The following is a 22998-nucleotide window of genomic DNA, read 5'->3' on the forward strand; positions in this document are numbered from 1 at the left end:
TTTCAGTACTCCAGTAGATATATTTTTCTTTCTTTTCCGGTAACAGACAGGCTGTAGATTTAGAAGACCTAATTTTCATTGAGTAGGATGTCACTCCAGCAGATATATCATTGTCACGTCCAATTAGCAAACAAAGAAATGTTATCTCTCGCCCAGTTCATCCTTGACAGGTCCAGTTACAGCCCCCTTCCTCTTTTACCACCAACTAATTTCAACAAACTGCTCACACTTGTAGTAATGCATTGAACCCTATCATGCCTAAAGTAGTGTAGTGGAGGTGTAAAATTAAGAAAATAGGAGGAAGCTTCAGTACTGATGGAATAATTAATTTTTTGGGAAGCAGCTGAATTTAAGGTAGCGCTGGTGAAGTGATTTAATGTGAAACAGCACTGCGCTGTTGCTAAGCACTAGAAGCTGTGTTTATTGAGTCTTCTCAACAGAGCGTGTAGACTGTTTTGTTTGATACAGTAAAATCTTCGTTTACAAAACTTTCTGATTTCTCAAAAGACCTGTGTGAAATATTCGTATCAGCCAATATTCCACTCAATAAAGTGAACAACGAGCATTTCCAAAAATTCTTAACTGCTGTTGTGTTATGTAAGCTCTTTTTTAAATGACAGCCTCTTTGTATCGATTACGGCAAATATCTTAGTATTGTTGACGGGTTATTTGTAGTATGGAATGAACCAATTAAAATTAGGTTATAAGACTATAGTTCTTTAACTGATACTCAACATTACATGGTGTCGGGTGTTCTGCAAATGATATGGTTTATGATCTGTCTGGCCTATTCAGTCAAATGGAAAATACCATTACTCATCAAATGAAAGCTGAGTTGTTACCAAGTCTCCCCTCGTAAGATATTTAACTTTAAAGAGACATCAAATTGGCCTCAGGTTTGAACATTTTCAAGTTTTGTCTGGATTGAAGTGCAAGGATGTGGAGGAACAAATGAACATGCTATTATATTGGTTGGGAGAGGAGGGTGAAGATCTGGTGAAGTCCTTCAGTTTGAATGAAGCAGATAGTGGCAAATATGACAAGGTCAAGGTGGGATTTGAAAAGTTACTTGGATTTAAGACAAATAGTATATATATAACAGCTTAATTCCACCAGAGGGCAGATGGACCGGGAACATATGTATTCTTACATTATTGATCTCTATAGGTTAGCTGACCAATGTCAGTTTGAAAATTTGCGAGACTCGTTATAGGTGTCTTAGATCAGGCTCTTTTGGAAAAACTACAAATGATAGACTCTCTGGATCTTAATAAGGCTGTACAATTGGCAACAGCTTTAAGCAACAGCAGTGATTTATTACAGATACAGAAAGTTCTGATGATGATGATGATGCTATAGTTCACGCCGGAACTTCATCATGGCAACCCCTGTTTAATAATGTTTGCAGGCAGAATACTTGTCCTAATTGTGGATATAACAGCAGTCACAAGTTCTACCTTGCTGCTAGTGCTCTGTATGTCATTACTGCGGAAAAGTAGGTCATTTTATAAAATGTTGTAGGCAGAAAAACAAGTCAGTCTTTGGGATACAAGGTAACTAGTCTCAACAGGAAGAGAGTGATTACCTCAGTGAATTTACTGTACTGGAATTGAATTCAAAAGTCGGAAGCTATTCATAAAAATTGCTGAACAGGAAGTAATGTTTAAGGTAGATACTGTCAAGGACATCACTACTCTAGGTACCGATTTATCTAATAAACTTGGCCGTAAGTTAGGGAAAACTAGGAACTTGCAATAATTGAAATTAATAGGGGTCCTCCTATTCAATACACAGACATTTATTAATGTGAATCAGTCACATGTCATTCACATGAGGTATTAGTTTCAGCACTAACCTTGTGCCATCATCCCAACAAGTCAAATCAGCAAACACAGTAACTAAAAACAACTTTAAAACACACTGTAACACCTCCATAGATGAATATTAAATAAAATTTGGTACATGATGATATTGCACTTCGATATAAAATCATTTTAAAATGACTATGGCTCTGTTGTTTTGTACATATGGTGGTTTGTCTAGCTTGTATATGTCTTTAGTTCTTTGATCTTATTGAAGTTACGCTGCAGAGTTTAAAGTCATATGAAGTTAACACTTTGTTTGATCACTGGTTTGGTTACAAGTAACTATTCTCATTTTGGTTCCGTATTGAAGTTGACGTATGTCTCAAATATTATTACAATATTTATAAGTCAACCTGTTTAATACAACACAATATAATCCACTATTTCATATGGTTAAAATTTATACATAATACATAAAAGTCAATGGTACATGTTTCACCCTCCTTTACGGGCATCATCAGCCTATATCAATCTCAAAAATAATACTATGGAGTCTTTCCAATCTTATAAATTATAGGGTAAAATGTTGAACAATGATTTCGTAAAATACTATACAATAACATCTAAAACAATGATATTGCACCAAAGTGTGTTTAAAAAAGAAAAAAAACAGTAAATTAACAGTTTTTGAAGTTTAAAACGTGGTTAAACATGAATATTTGAGAGTTTAAAACTAAAATGGATCCTTGTGTTATATATCATTAAGACTGTGACGGCCTTGAGTGTAAGCACAATCATCAAAGGGGGATGTTTCTTCCATTCCCATATTATGAATCCAAGATGGTAAAATCACTGTCAGTTATTTAAAACAGAAGTGTGAACGTAATAAATATGTTAAAATGTATACGGTTGATATATCTGAAAGTAGAAAAAAAAATGGAACTTCTTGTGGAGGCGTTGCTAATGATAAGATGTTTTGTCGAAGCTAGCGGATGGCAGTCGAAATTCATCGACAAATGAGTAACGTGTACAGTGACTATTTTGTGAGTGACAGCAAAGGTGGCAATGGTGCAGGAACTTTGAAGCAGGATGTATAGACGTTCATGATGCAGGTGGTCAAGCAAGGAAGTGAGTATCAACCGATGATCTTGTTTAGCGACTGGATCAGGCAATTCAAAAAAATTGCATTGCACCCCTCAGCATGAAGAAATCGAATGACAGCACGCACTTCACACTTGGCGGGAGACTCTATTGTCCTAGGAATGTTTACATGCTCACTGCATGCTCAGAACTGACATGCGCGATGTGACGTGGTCGGTAGGCATACTACAGACACTGCGTAACACATCTGCACAACACTTCATCTGATTTCCACTGTAGTTTTAATTTCACGACTGATTGGAAGTTGGAAAAGAAATAGCCCTCGTAAAACAAGCACAGGAAGATGATGATGAATGCAAATAAATTGTCACAAGTATTCTACATGTTAAATGGGAAAAATCGTCATTGTTCTGGAATACCAATATAAATGGTCCGTTATTGGACATTATAAATTTTCCAGCTAACTCATTCCTAGTTGCCAGCATTTCACCCCCGTGTGCTAAGTTGGGCTCATCAGTTGGTACTTAGTACACCCACCAAGACGCGTGGCTAGTGCATACCGTGGAGGCCACTGCGTAGGCTACTTGGAGCCACCGGCAGTGCCAACGCACTATGAGACACTTTGTCCCATTACCAAATTTGATGCCTGCTTGGCCATCAGATGATATAGATGTTGATTTCCATAGGGAACCTGAAATATTTGTCCTGAACGAAACTTAGATCAGAGCTGAACAATACCATCTTAGTATATATGGTAGAAAGCTGTGATCCACTTTGCGATCGGCAATGACTTTCCAACAGGTATCTCAGCAGAAGATTAACCAATTATAAGAGAATGACTTTAAAATAAAACTGCGGAACAAACAATATTTTGATCAAAGGAAGGGGGCGCAAACGCTTCTACCTCTCCAAGACTGAGACAAGGTCTAGATTCAGGACCTGCGGCGATATGGAACTGTCGCTAGAAAATCTGTGTTAACCCTTTCCTATGTGGTCCAAACTCAAGAAGGAAATTTTGTTACCAGAAGATTCCTAGAGCAGGTGAGACATGATCAGACGTGATCAACAACATTATGCCACAGAGCATAGAGGAAGATACACATTCGCCCTCAGCTCTTAAAAATCAACAGGGACATCAGAAACTGCGAATCAGGAGGTGTCTAACCCGAAAAAGAGAACGAGCGCTCGAGGTCAAAGACCGCCAGTCAGGTTTCAAGACTTATGTTCTTAATTGATCATATACTGTATATATTTGTTGATTTATAATCTCTTTATTTACTAATAAGGAAAGAGAGATGTGTTATGTAAACTCTTTGTATGACAACCTCTTTGTATCAAGATCATGATTACAGCAAATATCTTAATACCAATATAAATGGTCCGTTATTGGACATTATAAATTTTCCAGCTAACTCATTACTGGTTGCCAGCATTTCGCCCCCGTGTGCTAGGTTGGGCTCATCAGTTGGTACCTAGCACACCCACAAAGACGCATGGCTAGTATATTTACAGTTACAGAAAAGGATAAAGGTTTCCACCTGTTCAATACAATAAAATAGTGAAATTATTAGAATATCATATATTTATTAATCTGTCATTTGGGGACTGGTTTCGGCATCTTCCTGTGCCATCTACGGCCTAGGAAATTGTTGCAAGGCTTTTTTAAATAGCTGCATAAAATACTTGTACCAGTGTAAGAACATGAACAGAACCTTCTATGCTAAGTTGTAAATTTTTACAATTACGTATGTGACATAAAATCTGTGTAATTAAAATACAGAGACTAGATTAATCCTTCTGGGATAATAGACACATCATAAACATTTATATACATTTTTAAAGCTCTTTGCGTTACCGATTTGTTGTAACTATCATAAAACTAATTGTAACACCCAGTTTTGATGAAATCTTTCTTGTAGGGCAAAACTCATACAGCTATGAAGTATATACGACTTGCCGTAAAGAGTAATAAGAGCATTCCTTTAAAAAAATCATGTCATTAGGCACTTTTCTAAAATGCTAAACTAATAGCCGATTTCTTGAATAGTGTTCTCTTTACGTGGGTAAAATAACTTACCATTATTAACATTTTTAACATGAAACAGTTCCTCATAATATGTAATCTAAGAACCATCTATAATGTACAGATTTTCTTCCGTTAGAATAGAGTTGCTCTAAAACAGCTTAATTTGATGAAGTGCTATAAGTATTAGCTCTGTATTTCAATGTTGATCCCATATTAATGTAGGGCTGAAGCCGTGCGTTGGTTGACGAGATATCTTGAAAATTTCAATTTTCAGGTGGATTTGAATGAGTTTAGAACGATCTCGAACCAATACGGACCTAAAAGTAGAGACGTATTTTTGAACTGTATGTTAACATTATGAAAACAGAGACAGAGAAAGTGCTTTGTAAAAAGAATAGTAAGGAAGGAAACTCACCTCAAGCACCAAGTTGACAAGCGTAGAGTTAGTGAGGATCTGCAATGCGGAGTGTCAAGACACAGCTCGCAAGCATCAGCTGTTAGGCGAGGCATGTTGGGTAGGGGGAGAGGAGGCTGCGGTAGCAGGAGAATGTAGATCAGGAGGGCGTGGATTCCGATGGGGGTAGTAGGCCAGCATGTTACATATTGTTTTGTGAACCGGTTGATCTTTAGGCATTTTAAAATTATTTATAACTGAAATAAGCGTATCAAATAAAATTGTGGGTTTTTCAGACAAATCATTGAGATTGTAGTTGGGGTTGTAATACTGATCCAATAAAATAAAACATTGCTCCGTGAGGTCTAGTAGACCTTTGTTCATTATTTCAGTAATGTCCAAATCATTCTTGATGCCATGAAAGTCATGTTTATAGTCCTGTATCTGCTGGTCTATTGCTGAAAATCTCTTGTATTTAACAGCGTTTACATGCTCGTATGTAATTTTGAAATATCTCCCAGTTTGTCCAATGTATACACTGGAGCAGTCGTTTCAGTGAAACCTGTAAATGCCTGATCTATCAAAGGGGTTGGACACATTGACTAAGTTAGAGTTATGAAAAATGTCAAGATTTCTGTTGTTAGTCCTGAAGGAAATTTTGGTGTTTCTGTCTTTTTTTTTTTTTTTTTTTTTTTTTTTTTTTTTTTTTTTTTTTTTTTTTTTTTTTTTACTCGGAAAATGTCAGAGTTAAACGTAAAGGTTGCATAAGTTTTTGGCTTGGTTGTTTCTTTTTGTAAATTAGACCTGGGTAGGTGTTTAAACTTTTATATTATACGTTCTATAAAACTTTGGCTATAACCATTGTGGAATGCAATACTACGTATAGTGTTGTGTTCTTTATTAAACTCTGATTTAGACATGGGTACATTGAAGGCATGGTGTATTAAACTATTATAGGTGGCACTTTTATGGCTAGGAGAGTGTACGGAATCTTGCTTAATTGTCGTAGCTGTGTGTGTTGGTTTCCTATAAATTTTGTATTTAAAAGAAAATGGAAGTCTAGTGATAGTTAAATCTAAACAATTAAGGGCCATATTGGTTTCAGATTCTATTGTGAACTTGATATCTGTATTGATATTATTGAGGTGTGTGAACAGTTTATTAATATTTTAATTTCAAAAAGAAATCTATTATGCATTGATTCAGAAAAGGGATTTTTCTAGATCTTGAGCTAAAGCCACAGAGCAGCGATTAAATACTGTAATTTCAAATATGAAGACCAAAGTCTTAAACTGTGAAACAACACTTAGTTGCAAAATAATTTGTTGAGTATAAGCCAGAAGTTGGTAATTAAATAATTACAGTTGAAAAGATCAAAGCCTGAAACTATGAAGCAATACTTGTTTGTGAATTAATTAACATTGAATATAAGCCATGAGTTGGCAAATAAATAATTACAATTGAAAAGGCTGCAGTCTGACTAGAAGGCAACTTACAGTTGTGAATACATTGATATAACATCCACAAAGAACATCTTAGAAATATTCACACCATCTTATTTCCCAACTGCTTCATCCTGAGGTCCTGGGTTCTCTATGAACTGTTCTATTTGACCCATGGAATTAGAAATGTTCTGCCATCTAAATGTGTTAGCTGTGACGTGCACAGTCAGTCAGTCAATCAATCAATCAATCAATCAATCACTATTGATCTGCATTTAGCTGGGCGACTTTTCTTAAATGATTGCAAAGAAATTGGAAATTTATTGAACAAAGCCATTTTGCGCCATATCACTGGTATCCGATTCTAAACCAAGGACTTTGTGTACAGCGATGTCATTCACACCACTGAAATCACCATCTGAATCTAACAAACTTTCGTCAGAACCACTGAACTGTTCTGAAACATCCTTTGTTTCCATGCTTGATAACCTGCACTTCCTTATACAGTGAGTTTCTCTAAATCAGTTGGCCGGTAGGCGTGCCCAGTTTATCTGCCTCCCATTGACTCATCACTCCCCGCTCCATGACATAGCGACAAGGACTGCATTTTCCTCACTATCCATGCATGACATGAGATAACAATTAAAATTAAGAAAGTAAGAATTAAGAAAGTAACTAGAAATTTAGAAAATATGCTTGGACCTTATGACAGGAGATGTTGGAAATGTTCTCCTCCTGCATCCACACATTTCTGGTATCGTCTTAAGAAACTCCGATTTAATTTTATCATTTTCATACCCCGCCATGCTGAGCTATTTGAAACCCCGGCTTCTTGTCCAAGTCGTCTCAGGGATTAATTTACTTTTTCCTCGTTAAGTACATGTTTTCTTAAGACTTCGCTTCTTATCTAGTAAAGAACCAGTTCCTCTCAATTTGTTTAATAAGAGTTTCCACGTGGTGTGTCTATGTGGAGGGCATACAACTGGAAATTGTGTAACAAATTGCCTAATGATTTCCCTACAAGACTATGCTTTCACATAATTATTGTACATAAATACCCTCTACTCTACTGTGTACACATGTGGAGGCATAATGAGAACTATACCCCAAAGTAAGACTTCACAACTCGAGAACAATTAGATCGACAGATCAACCCTTAATACACTTTCTAAGCACGGACCTCAACTGCGAAGTGCGGGCATTCCCATGCTGTCACTGCGTTGTGTGAGAAGTGATAAGTCAGCGGGAGCAGATTAAGCTGGGTGCGCCTGCCAGCCAGCCGATGAGAGGAACTCGCTATAGAAGCCATCTCCGCTCACGACAGATGGAACACAAGACAGCTGGTGATAAGAAAAAAGGTCGAGGAAAAAACTGTTTGTAGAGAGCCATGAATAGCTAAAATTTATGATTATATTGACGGTCTATTTCTTCCCTGAGATGAAAGAAAGGTTTAATGCAAGAAGTGTGCATAATATTCACCAGATAGCAGACAAATGCAGTGGTTATCCCTGCTGGCAGAGATAAATATTCCTTGGAATTATGCGAGTTTCAGTGAAGATAACACTATGATCAAGGTATATCATTTGAAAGATCAAACCTTCTGCTTCAAGAGGAAATGAATTATAAACAGCTTCAATCGTAACTGCTAGATCACAGTACAATACATGCGTGTACCACGCGAACCATGCTACTTACTCCACCACGAGCAATGCTCACTGCATAATAAGCACTGCATGGCACTGACAGGTTAATTAATGTTACCTCTTAGATGGGCAATGTGAGAAAATCACTATGGAATTGTGGGAAAGCATACACGATCTTGAAAGGAGTGCTGAAACCTGGAAAAAGTCCTTCGACTCCAGTGGTGTAGCCTGCTTTTTAGACGGGTATGTAATGTAGCTAATATTCTTTAAAAAAAATCTTGAGAATGTTACCTAAGCCTAAAATGGCAATACAGATTTCTCTGTAATGCATAGTACAGGGCTAACATAATGTTAGGTAGCATGTAGCACAAACACTAAGAATGATATATACTTTAAACAGTTAGTTTTTTTAATATTTTCCTAATGCTATATAAACAATACATGCATGTTATCCAGTTCACTAGAGCTACAAACAAATAATAAGTACACAGGAGAGCGGTCTAAAGAGTCAAGATCACGCAGATAACATAAATAACATTTTATCAACAACATTTTTACTCTTCTTGTAAATTAGCTGGATGTTCCAGTTCTGTGGAAAAGCATCAATGTCATCTTCTAATGTAGAGCCAAAGCATTTACTTTGTTGAAGTTTGCCTCCATTTTTCATTAGAGCAAGGGATGACAGTCTTTCTTCAAGCTGGATTGTGTGAAGAAAATATTTTATTATTCTTCTCTCCAGCTGGAAAATTATCTTCACTCTGAAGCACTAATTGCAAGAATAGTTATGATTAATGCTTTTGGTTTGAATGTTTCAGGGATCTCTGTTGAAAGACCCGTTGCTTTCAGATATTGATGCAGCTCAAAAACATTGGTTTCTTCATATTGGGTTTACCACTAATCACATACAGTTCACTTTTAAGCCCAAAGAAATTTTAAAAATAGAGTCCCATTATTTATTTCAGGCTTGCAAGTTCCCCTTCAGGGATTTTTTTTTAAGTTTGAAAACTGCACTTGGTTAATAAGACAGAAAATTAAGCTTTGGAATTTTGCTAAATCTGAGTTAAGCATTGTCCTATGTTATCAATATTCTCCCTCCCATGTGACCTTGCCACGGTAGGGAGGCTTACTTGTTCCAATGAAGCAGATAGTCGAGCTGCACGTGCAGCCACTTCAAATGGGTATCAGTCGAGAGACCAGATTAACAAATGGTCCATCGAAAGTGGGGTAGCAGCCTTTCGGAAGTTGCATGGGCGGCAGTCTAGACAATTGACTGATATGGCCTTGTAATAATACTCAACATGACTTAGCTGTGTTAACACTGTTACACGGCTGAAAGCAACAGGAAACTGCAGCCGTAAAAGCTCCCCGAGGACATGCACCTCTCTCTGTATGAATGATGTACTGATGATGGCTTCCTCCCGGGTAAAATATTCCAGAGGTAAAATAGTCCCCCAATCGGGTCTCCAGGTGGGGACTACACGAGAGAGGCCAATCATCAGGAAGATGGATACTGACATTACCGGGCGAGTTGGCCATGCAGTTAGGGGCGCGCAGCTGTAAGGTTGCATCCGGCAGATAGTGGGTTCGAACCCCACTGCTGGCAGCCCTGAAGATGGTTTTCCGTGGTTTCCCATTTTCACACCAAGCAAATGCTGGGGTGTACCTTAATTACGGCCACGACCGCTTCCTTCCCAATCCAAGGCCTTTTCTATCCTATCATCGCCATAAGACATATCTGTGTTGATGTGACGTAAAGCAAATTTAAAAATGTTACAGACATTCTGCGAGACGGAGCGTGGAATGTTAGAATGTTAGAAGTTTGAATCGTTGTGGTAGGTTAGAGAATCTGATAAGGGAAATGGATAGACTAAAGTTAGATGTAGATATGTGAAGTATGTTGGCAGAAAGAGCAGGATTTTTGGTCAGGCGACTACAAAATTATTAACACAAAATCAAATGTGAGAAATGCAGGAGTTGGCTTAATAATGAATAAGAAATCATCATAGGCATTTATTCATCAACAAATATATAGTAAATAAATACAATGTCATTTGGAAGTATTAATTGTGTTGTCTCAGATGGCTGAACAGTCCGATTCTGGATGCACGGATTTTATTGCAATGACAGCACACACTAGTTGTTGCAGCAGATGGTTGTGCAAGAACACCATCCCTCGCATTCGCTCCTTCTCTCCTGCGGTTCATCCTCTCAGTTTCTAATCTTCTCCTATCTTGTTCTAGATGTTCAACTCCATTGTATAAAATGCTATGCCATTTGGGCCTATCCTCAGCTGTAGATTCCCAGTTGACCATATTAATATGACACCTTTTGAGATTACACTCCATGTTCTTTAGTTGGGAGTACAGGATTTTCTTTGGAAGGCGTGTATCTGGCATGCAGACGATATGGCCAGCCCAACGTAGCTGATGCCAACTATCTTTGCCTCCATGCTTATAGTGTTGGCTTCCTCAAGGATACTAATCTTTGTTTGACGATCTTGCCATTTAACTTTCAGTATTCTCCGCAAGCATTGTTGATGGTATTTTTCTAGAAATAGGGTAGCGGGTAAGCTGCTATGGCCAGCATAGTGAAAGGATTATTGTTGTCAAGATAGACACCAAACTAATGCCCACCACAGTAGTGCAGGTCCATATGCCTACTAGTTCAGCAGATGATGAGGAAATTGAAAGAATATATGAAGAGATAGAAGATTTAATACAATATGTAAAAGGTGACAAGAATCTAATTGTGATGGAAGACTGGAATGCAGTGGCAGGCCAAAGAAGAGAAGGTAATACAGTAGGAGAATTCAGATTGGGAAAAAGGAATGAAAGAGGAAGTTGGCTGGTTGAATTCTGCACCAATCAGTAGTCCTTGCTAGTACTTGGTTCAAACACCACTACAACGACTGTATACATGGACAAGACCTGGAGGCACTGGAAGGTATCAAACAATATGTGATCTACATGTAATGCATAGTTCTTGTTTTGCATGAGTTCATGATGTTAAAAATTGTAATTGTTAAAATTCTTTATTTTTGCACTAGTGATCCACTTGTCTTAAGTGATATTTCTTGATGTTTTGTATAGCTGAATGTCAGCTAAGGAGAAAAAACAGTTTCTAACAAATGTCTTTTATAAAAGTAAGCTGCCAATAGGGAACTTTAGATGGCAACAATTTTTGCAGTGTTAGGATTGCCTGTAAATAGTCCAATTCATTTGTAGGAAAAGAGAAGAAATTCTAGTGATCGGTTTTTGAAATGAGTTATCTGTAGATGCGTAGTTATCAGTGGCTTAATATGGTGATACGTTTAAAAAAGAGTTTCCAAAACAACAGTTATCGGCTTCTTCGCACTTATCTGCAGCTAGTGCTTTAGTTACCTCTTTGTTAGAACTGATTCTAACAAATACCGATATGTGGTGCCACTCCATTACTGTTTCATACAAGATCTTATATAAGCTTCGTATAAATCAGTAAGTGATAATGAACTGGTTATAATATATTTTTAGTCATTCATTGTAGTTTTAATGCGCCTGGGGGTGCTGGATTCGACAATATTTTGATCAGTACGTTTACTTCCTCGTTATCACTGCCTTTAGCCACTGATTCCACTTGTATGGTGTCATCTGCCCCAGCTGTTTTGGTTACAATCTCCTTGGAGCATGACGCCTCTACTGTAGATATAATCTTCCAACGCGGGAAATGAATCATCAAATAAAACAGAACTTGAATCAAACTAATTTTCATCGGGCTTAAATTGATCTTTCAGTGCAGCTATAAGGTTAAGATCTCTTTCGTCCGGCTTTGAATCACGAGTCCTACCAACAGTTAGTGAACACCCCATCTGAAATTATGTGGTATTTACCATTAATATTTACACTTGAACTAAGTAATAAATATCTTAGGTACTGGTGTGCATTTAATATAAGCCTGCTGCATACCTGCCAACTTTCCCGATTTAGGCGGGAGACTCTCGATTTTCGACATTGTTTCCCGCCTCCCGATTATTCTACTGTTTCTCCCGATTTTAGCTCATGTTTGGTGAACTTCAAAAATTTGTTTTCAAGTCCCACCATTTCAGCTTTGAACGCAAGTGGCCGGAAGTCCTTCGCTGATTGGCCGCTTTCAAATGAAATATCGACGTTCATTAACGAGAAACATGTGCGAATGTGCGATGTTTAATGAAACCTGTATATCGGTCTTGATCGTGATGTGTATATCGATTGTCAATCTCTCGTTCTCGCGTGCTATATGTTCGTTCAAATCAGTCTAGTCGATTCTAGAGACTAGTTGCCAGATTTGGAGTCTTTTTTAGTAATTTCGTGACAGAATGTCAAAGATAGCGACTAGTGACTTTTCTAGAGATTTTAGGAGCCATTTGGAGACATTTCTGGCGAATTTAATTTTATTACTTGACAAAAATAGCATTGCGCTTCGCATAATCACGCGGCCGCATGATGCAATATATTAATCTACGAATTAATGGCATCTAATTCCATGACTGATTCACAAGTGTGGAGCATGAGTTCACACTATTTTCGGAAGACTTATCAGAGACCAAAGACCAATCATCTCCCTCACATACTTTCTGTGAGGGAATAGAGAGTGTAATTTTTAGCCTTCTAGCCTTGTATAGCAACAGTCGGGTTTTGAGACAATAAGTGTTATAACCCCTGTATTGCGCAAGACATGGAGAGTAAGCCATTTTTACGAATTGTATCTCCTGATTCCTCCCGATATTTCCTGATTTTCATATCTAAATCTCCTGATTTTTGGTTTTGTAAAGTTGGCAGGTATGCTGCTGAATAATAAATACAGATTTTTCATTGCTTTTTCTTAGTGTTGTTATATCATTTAACCGGTGACTTGAGGTCTCATAGACTCCGAAACATGTGGACTTCTTTAATTAAAAATCTTGCAGGGAGCTGTAGTTTGTGTTACGTTCTTATCTGTGTCAACACACTTCACACCCTGGGTCAGTGTTAGCTCGCCATGTTCGATTGAAATTCTCAAGTGGACTTCATGTCAGCATTTGCAGCAAGGACGAATGGATATCGCACCATCAGTGCAGAACTTCAGTGCCGGAATGATAGGTTCCAAAGTGTGCTGCACGTTTTCATTTATATGATTGTTTATTGTTGTTGTGTTCTGGATCAGTGAAAAGTGAGATCTTTGGTAATTGCGGTGTATTTGTATAATTTTAGTGACAGCAATGATCGGTCAAATTTAAGACTATGTCTTCGTACTGTGAATAAGAAAGAAGAGGAAATGTATCTAATTTTTGCATTATTAGATCGTACATATATTCGTATTACTGTATGAGAGATTATTACATGCTGAATCAGATTGATTGAGATGTCTGTGTAAAGTTTCATTATAGAAAACTTCTGCTAGTAAAAGTAACTAGATATTACCAAAATAAACCTAAAAACTTTTGCGTAGAGACATCTATTGGAGGATGAGAGATACTAAACATGAAGATACCTGGACTGTTTATTACCAGGGCTTATAAATCTGGATTTAAGTTTCCGGAAACTCATTAAAGTTAACAGAGGAGTTAAAGTTACAAGTACATTTAGGTAACTCATAGGTAACTGTGGTGTACCAGAAACTGGCCATAGATGTGTTGACTGAATGTTATTAAATAATTAAATACCAAATTGACCTCCCATTGCCCAGTCGATGACATACTGTTATGCGTGTTCTAGTACAAACTGAGTTGCTTATTCGGTGCAGTGGACTGGTGTTCTTTAGGGTAGGGGGGGGGTATAATCTACAATTAATTTCTACTGAAGATGGCCCAATCAGGGTTGAAACATGCGTAGAAGTACATTTTAAGTGTAAAATACTTGTAGTATTGGACAGGAGGATAACATGAGCAGTAAATTATTATATTAGCAATTTTATCTGTCAATATTGAAAACATGAGACTCATATCTTGTGGTCATTTATCTAGGTTCAATGGTCAAGCTGCAATATATTCAGCACACAGGATCATGCTGCTGCGGCCATTGCTAAACGTGGAGTGCCAGTGTATGCCTGGAAAGGAGAGACTGATGAAGAATACATCTGGTGTATTGAGCAGACTCTTGTGTTTCCTAACAACGAGGTAGGTGTTGCCTTGATCCATTAATAGAAAGTCAAGAGTTGATACTAGTGATCATGTGGAACTAATGTTCTGCTGATATACGTATATGTAATGAACAAGTGTATGTTCATATACATCTTGATGTATATTTTGGGAGATTGAGGGTCATCATCAGCATACGTTCCAGTTTGTACATCCTGGCTTGTGGTCAGATCTCTTTATGTTAATTGAGGGGGTCAGCGCAACAGTGGTCTAAGCCACTTTTTCTAAAAATACAGAAACAGCAAGTCAAAGTTATACGATTGTAGTTTTTCGTGGAATTTGGAAATCCCACTTTTTTTGGTAGTGGTGTATTCCATGATGTTTCGTTAACTTAAGCACAATGTTATAAAGTCTTTTGTTCAGAATTTTTAGAAATATTGCAGTTTTTATGAGGAACCTGCAACTCTTTTTCTTGGTTAGACCACTGTTGCACTGACACTTATATGTACATGAGAAAGAAGAAAACAGTTATTTGAATAAATGTAATGTAAAGAATAATATTTTCATCCTAATAGTCCTTTTACAAGTTTTAATATGAATTTAAAGTGACTACACAGTACACAAAGTAGTTCTGTCAGTAAAATATTGAGATTATAAACTTATCATTACAAGCAAGAGCTTTCAGTTCTGTATACTTTTTCAGTATGTTTTTTGCAAGATTACACAGTAGGCCTACTATACATAATCAGGAATATCAAAAATATCTTCACTATCATCCTCCACAATATGTTGTATGTTTTCATTTTCTTCCATTCTATTTTGAGATACCAGACTATTGTAAAATGAATGGTGAATGAGTGGAACATATTTCAAAAGGTCATTAATATCTTTAAGTTTCTTTGGGTTTATTGGCCTTGGGTTGGAATATTTTGGTATTGGCTGAACATGTTGTAGTTCAAGGGTATGTTTACCCTTTCTCTTTTGTACCATTAAGGGTGGTAAGGAATGGTGAAGACCCACCTTATTATAATAGAGAAATAAAGAGACTAAGAAGGAGGTGCAGACTGGAAAGAAATAGTTAGAAATGGCTGTGGAAGTAAGGAGAAATTGAAGGAACTTACTAGAAAATTGAATCTAGCAAAGAAGGCAGCTAAGGATAACATGATGGCAAGCATAATTGGCAGTCATACGAATTTTAGTGAAAAATGGAAGGACGTGTATAGGTATTTTAAGGCAGAAACAGGTTCCAAGAAGGACATTCCAGGAATAATTAATGAACAAGGGGAGTGTGTATGTGATGATCTTCAAAAGGCAGAAGTATTCAGTCAGCAGTATGTAAAGATTGTTGGTTACAAGGATGATGTCGAGATAGAGGAGGAGACTAAGGCCAAAGAAGTAATAAAATTTACGTATGATAACAATGACATTTACAATAAGATACAAAAGTTGAAAACTAGAAAAGCGGCTGGAATTGATCAGATTTCTGGGGATATACTAAAGACAATGGGTTGGGATATAGTACCATATCTGAAGTACTTATTTGATTATTGTTTGGTTGGAGGAGCTATACCAGATGAATGGAGAGTTGCTATAGTAGCCCCTGTGTATAAAGGAAAGAGTGATAGACATAAAGCTGAAAATTACAGGCCAGTAAGTTTGACATGCATTGTATGTATGCTTTGGGAAGGCATTCTTTCTGATTATATTAGACATGTTTGTGAAATTAATAACTGGTTCGATAGAAGGCAATTCGGTTTTAGGAAGGGTTATTCCACTGAAGCTCAACTTGTAGGATTCCAGCAAGATATAGCAGATATCTTGGATTCTGGAGGTCAAATGGACTGTATCGCGATTGACCTGTCTAAAGCATTTGATAGGGTGGATCATGGGAGACTACTGGCAAAAATGAGTGCAATTGGACTAGACAAAAGATTGACTGAATGGGTTGCTATTTTTCTAGAAAATAGATCTCAGAGAATTAGAGTAGGTAAAGCTTTATCTGTCCCTGTGAAAATTAAGAGGGGAATTCCTCAAGGCAGTATTATTGGACCTTTATGTTTTCTTATATATATAAATGATATGAGTAAAGGAGTGGAATCGGAGGTAAGGCTTTTTGCGGATGATGTTATTCTCTATAGAGTGATAAATAAGTTACAAGATTGTGAGCAACTGCAACGTGACCTCGAAAATGTTGTGAGATGGACAGCAGGCAATGGTATGTTGATAAATGGGGTTAAAAGTCAGGTTGTGAGTTTCACAGATAGGAAAAGTCCTCTCAGTTTTAATTACTGCATTGATGGGGTAAAAGTTCCTTTTGGGGATCATTGTAAGTATCTAGGTGTTAATATAAGGAAAGATCTTCATTGGGGTAATCACATAAATGAGATTGTAAATAAAGGATACTGATCTCTGCACATGGTTATGAGGGTGTTTAGGGATTGTAGCAAGGATGTAAAGGAGAGGGCTTATAAGTCTCTGGTAAGACTCCAACTAGAGTATGGTTCGAGTGTATGGGACCCTCACCAGGATTACTTGATTCAAGAACTGGAAAAAATCCAAAGAAAAGCAGCTCGATTTGTTCTGGGTGATTTCCGACAGAAGAGTAGCGTTATAGAAATGTTCCCAAGTTTGGGCTGGGAAGAACTCTGAGAAAGGAGACGACCTGCTCGACTGAGTGGTTTGGGACAAATATTTCAGATTCCCTATGGCAGTCAACATCTATATCACAGGAGTGGTATGTTCCGAGTTGTCAGCAGTGAAATGGCGTGGAATTACATTAGTAGATGAATAAGTTTGAGTGGCGTCTTTAAAAGTAGGAAAGATCACAATATGAAGGTAAAGTTGGAATACAAGAAGACAAATCAGGGCAAATATTCATTTATAGGAAGGGGAGTTAGGGATTGGAATAACTTACCAAGGGAGATGTTCAATAAATTTCCAATGTCATTGAAATCATTTAAGAAAAGGCTAGGAAGACAACAGATAGGGAATCTGCCAGCTGGGCGACTGCCCTAAATGCAGATCAGTATTGATTGATTGAAATGAACACGGCAAAATTGTTTCATACCACTGTTAAAAGCAAAAGAATGGAGCTATAATTTAGTGCAATTAGGTTTGAGATTGGTGCACCCATTCATTTTTTATAAAGTTTAAACCTAAGTATCCGATCCTTTGAATCTGACAGTAGCTATGACTGTACTCACTTTGTATAACCATATTCTACAATGGCCAAATTCTGTACATTTGAGTGAATTAGTGCAAATATTGTTATATATTTTTCATTTTCATCTAATCACATGTGGAAGAGAAAATTTAATATGGTCCAGAGATGGTTCAACAAACAGGACAAAATCAATCTAAATGTGGGCTGAGACAAAGCACGTCATGAGCGAGACCTGGTATGACCCTGACCCATGAACTGAAGATGACCTTCGGTATCTAGCCTTTGATGTTTGGGAGGAGGTTGCCAAGAGTGTATAATGTATTGTTAGTCTAATGGCTTCTGTTCCTCGCAGACATCAAGCAGTAATCAAATCTGAAAGCCTTTCTTCAAGTTACTAGACAAGTTCTAGTGGTTTGGACTCAACGTGAAAATAAATGTCCCGGCTGCTGTAAAAATATTGTCAGCAGCAGTTAACTCACTATGGTGAGATCTTATTTCTGTAGGGGTCAGTTAGCCAACACCTTGATGTCATCGTGCAGTGACTAGTAATACCAAACATAATAGTAGCGTTGAACACACAAATAATAGTAGAGGCTGGTATTCAAACCTTAACTTGCAACTACGGTATCCGACACTATCCATCCATTTTACAGGCTGAGCTATTATTCCGTTGGTCAGCCCATCGATAAACCCCCTTGCACTAAAATACAGTGATCCTCTTTATCTGTCTATTGCCTTCAGTTGTAGGAATCAAAGACAAGGCTGCTTAATGTATCAAGGAACCAACATGTTGTGTTCATTAAACCATAAAGTAATGTGTGTAATATTTCATGTTTGGGATCCACGGTTCGATTCCACACGAGGTGGCAAAAATTTTTGTCCAGTAGGAAGACACTTAGAAATTTTTATTTGCATTATGGGCTATGCCTCCTATTTACGCACAGTACCAAACCATACACACGATTAACAGCAGAAAGATTAAATTGAACACACACTATTGATCAAAGTAGAGAGGATCTCGCCATAAACTCAGCATCAACTGTGTGTTTATAAAATCTGTTTGGTTTTTCCGCTACCCTTGCCGACATCTTCACAAATACGTCTAAATAATCCATTTCAGGGCATTCAGGGGTCAAATTATTATAGCTAGATTTGGCGCTTGAAATGCATGCGCCTTCGGTGTAATCTCGTCCGACCCTGTAGGAAGGCTTAGGTCAGTGTCATTTCTTCCTTTCTCTGACAGCAAGTCATCACCTCTATCAACATTATTGTCACCCCCTATCACCCATTTCATTTACTTCTCTAATGTCTGACTTGTTGGCTGAATGATAAGCGTAATGGACTTCTGTTCAGAGGGTCCCAGGTTCGATTCCCGATTGGGTCAGGGATTTTAACCTTCATTCGTTAATTCCATTGGCCTAGGAGCTGGGTGTTTATGCTGTCCCCAACATCCCTGAAACTCGCACACCACACATAACACTATCCTCCACCACAATAACACGCAGTTTCCTACACATGGCAGATACCACCCACCCTCATTGGAGGGTCTTCCTTACAAAGGCTGCACTCTGCTAGAAATAGTCACACAAACTTCTTATTATTATTATTACTTCACTAATATCTTCAATATCACTACCATCACTTTTGAAATCCACATCGGACTGAATCTCCTCTAAAAGTGTAATATTTCCTCTGGACACATTTTACATTTGTATGCGGCAGCCATCATTCAAACATGATGTTTACAACTGTGACAAAAGAAAGAACATTTTCCAGCAGAACTACTCACGGAAAAAATATAAACTACTTAGTTTAAAGTGAGACTAATAGATGGCAGAAGCATATAAGGCAGATCGAATATATTCGACTGCAGCACTGGCGGTGCAAAGTCGAGCTCAAGTATACTCGATCGCAGCAGTGAAATGTTAACCGTCTGAGCCACTCAGCCCGGTGGTCCATCTAGAAGTCGGATCTCAAGTGATGTCTAAAAGCCAGATACTTTGTATGCTTCCATTTTATGGCTAGTACTGTACAGGTCTACCCTGACTGGCAGGTGTCTAATACAGTGGATTCTTCGAGTTTAGCTTGTGGTGAAATTTTCTGTGGTTGAGTTTATATTCTGCAGGTTCATTCCTACTTGATAAACTCCTGTAGCTCTCCGTCGGGTACCTATATTCCTATAGAAGTATAATTATTCATTTCATGTTATTAATTATGACCAGATGGCTATATGGATAGCGTGCTGGCCTTTGGTCCAAAGGGTCCCGGGTTCGATTCCCGGCCGGGTCGGGAATTTTAACTTTAATTGATTAACTCCTCTGGCTCGGGGCCTGGGTGTTTTAGAAGTTGCCGTAGGTAGGGCCCCAACCTCACAGACATGCAAGTCATCTATTATTATACCAAACTTATATGCTACTGTAGAGCTACTGCAGGTACTGTTGATATCGAAACATAAGCTTTTCTTGAATTTATTTATTTCCTCTTCATTTACAATATTCATTGTCCAGTGGTTGTGTGGAAACTGGGAGCGAGATTTATTGATCCTAATGGGTGGAAAGGAGATAGGGATCTATGATCACATGGCCTTCACTTGAACCACAGGGTAACATATAAGTTAGGGGGTTTGTTTAGAAGGGGTTATATGTTGGTATGTTTGGGGAAATGGGGTGAACTGGGGAACTGTGATAGTACATGGAACTTGAAATCAAGTAAGTTCTTCGTGTTGAACTGTAGAAGTATTGTGAAGAAAGGAAAAGAATCAAGTAATCATATATATATATATATATAATAAGAGTTATCTGTACATTGCTCAGAATTTAAAAAAGGATGGATTTTCTGTATCGGTCCTGTCCACATTAACAAGGAAATGCACTTTTTAATTTTCTGTCTGTATGTATGTATGTACACACATCACGAGAAAACAGCTGAAGAGAATTAAATGAAAATTGGTATGCAAAGTCACTACAATCTAGGCCATAAATAATTTTATTCACACTGAGAGAAATGGTAGTTTAGGGGAAGGCCTAAAATTTAATGCTCAAATATTTAAGTTGTTAGTGGTCCTATCTTAACGAAAGTCAGTATGCAAAATCAGAGAATAAGTTGCCATAATCTAGGTCATAAATAATTTTATTCACGCTGAATGAAATGGTAGTTTAGGGGAAGGCCTTAAATGTAATTCTCAAAAATTTATGTTATTAGTGGTCCTATCGATAAATACTACATAAAATAACTAAAATTATATAGTATTAAATTTCCAATCATTCATGTTTTATACATTTTTATCGTACCGGCTATGATCACAGAGATATTCATGAATTTGGATTTTTATTACTAAGTCCATATCAGTGGCAAGTCAGGAGAAAATGGGTAAACAGAATTTAATGAAAATCGGTATGTAAAGTCGGAGAATAAGGAACTACAGTCTACGCTATAAATAATAAGATGCCCTAATATCACAGAGTCAAAATAAAACTGAATGTGAAGGCCTACAATATAGAAAGCTCATAAAATTGATCAACGGTAATATTACATTGACCCTTTTTTGATGTGTTTTGTGTCTTCTGCTACCACTCATCTGCGACAGATAGGATTACTGCTGCATACAGAGTTTTTTTTTTTTTTTTATTTGCTTTACGTAGCACCGACACTGATAGGTTTTATGACGACTATGGTGTAGGAAAGGCCTAGGAGTGTGAAGGAAGCGGCCTTGGCCTTAATTAAGTTACAGTCCCAGCATTGCCTGGTGTCAAAGTGGGAAACCACAGTATACGATCTTCAGGGCTGCCGGCAGTGAGGTTCAAATCCACTATCACCCGGATGCAAGCTCACAGCTGTGCGCTCCTAACCACATGTCCAACTCACCCGGTGTTACAGCAAGTGTAACAGCCTGCCTGAATATTGGCAGGAAGTAGCTGAGGAGCTAGGTAACTTTCTTCTTTAGCATGCCATTCCGCTGGTTCATAAATTTTCTGATACTGCTGGTACGTAAAACACTGGTTCATCATAGCATTTGAACTATTCAATCCTACTCTGAGGCACTGATTGGAATGCACAGTGTGCTAACTTACATAAATAATGGCAGAGGAGTGTTCAGGGCTATCCTCAGCCTGGTCATTCCAGCACTGAAACTTTGGACTGTTAGATTGACACCGTAGTACTGTTCATTAAAAGTGAGAAAATGTGCAGTTTTTCATTTGATAGAGTATTTTATATGATAACATTGCTTTTAATTGCCACATTCCTACTGGTATTTTTGTAATGATGACTTCAGTTAGGAAAACCACAAAGACAGTCTTTCTGAGAATCCCATAGTGAAGCACGGGTACATCAGCTAGTTATGTAAGTTAGGTAAATACATATATATATATATATATTTACCTAATATTGTAATAGAAGACGTACCATGGCTGAGAACTGACATGAATGCAGAAATTTTCTCCTGGAACTGGAGTGTTTACTGTGGAAACAGGATAGAATCAAAATGAGAGGGAGTACTGTATTTAACCACGTAATTTTCTTTCATCAGTGTGTGTTCTATTTAATTTATTGCAAAACATGTAGTCTTCAAATATTTAAGACATTTCAAAACCAAATAATGCAAGAAATATCTTCACATTTGTGTCCAATATGCCATAGATAGACACTGCGGAATTTCACATACACATCAAGTAATATAATGTCTGAGCGACTGAGTTGATTGCCAATTACACTAGCTTGAATGATTTTCTGGTTTTGTTGAAAATAGGTGGTACATATGGAATACAATGTGCTGATTTCAAAAACACCAACCATTTTACTGTAAAACATACAGATTTTATGTAAGATATTATATATATATATATATATATATATATATATATATATATATATATCAATGTTAGAGATTTAATATAAAATTTAGTAAATTTGAGTTAATTTCATCATGTTTCAAACTGTTTTTACCGAGTATCAAAATACATGAACAACGCTAATATTAGGGTGTAGAATTCAGTGGGATAAAAGACAGAAATGGTGTATCATGTACTGTTTACAAGACATTAATAAAAAATGACATCCTAAACTTCTTATAATATGCGCATTTACGGAAATACGAAAAGATTATATCTCATTTTAAAAAAATGCCAGTCATAACAGTTGGTGGAATACATAATATTATAACTTACTATTTGTAAAATGAATACTATAGGGTCGGGGGAGTTAAGACACCCCTAGATGAAAATAAAATACAACCTCAATGTTATATTGTATTGGATGCTTTGTGCAGTGTAAGAAAATTGGACTCTGGCACTGAATGCAATGTGCTAAAATTATTTACAATCACCTATAACATCTTACACCTCAGGAAAAAAGTT

The 22998-nt window shown here is 37.3% G+C and overlaps 1 protein-coding gene across 1 annotated transcript in view; it reads left to right on the forward strand.

The window, feature by feature from the left end:
- Ahcy (adenosylhomocysteinase) overlaps positions 1 to 22998 on the forward strand; it is a 235915-nt gene that overhangs the window by 85716 nt on the left and 127201 nt on the right. The window contains exon 3 of the mRNA XM_067145465.2: positions 14368 to 14520. Coding sequence (XP_067001566.1) covers positions 14368 to 14520 — 153 coding nt within the window. The remainder of the gene's footprint in view (positions 1 to 14367; positions 14521 to 22998) is intronic.

Source organism: Anabrus simplex, chromosome 4 (genome assembly GCF_040414725.1).
Source record: "Anabrus simplex isolate iqAnaSimp1 chromosome 4, ASM4041472v1, whole genome shotgun sequence".
Lineage (NCBI taxonomy): Eukaryota > Metazoa > Arthropoda > Insecta > Orthoptera > Tettigoniidae > Anabrus > Anabrus simplex.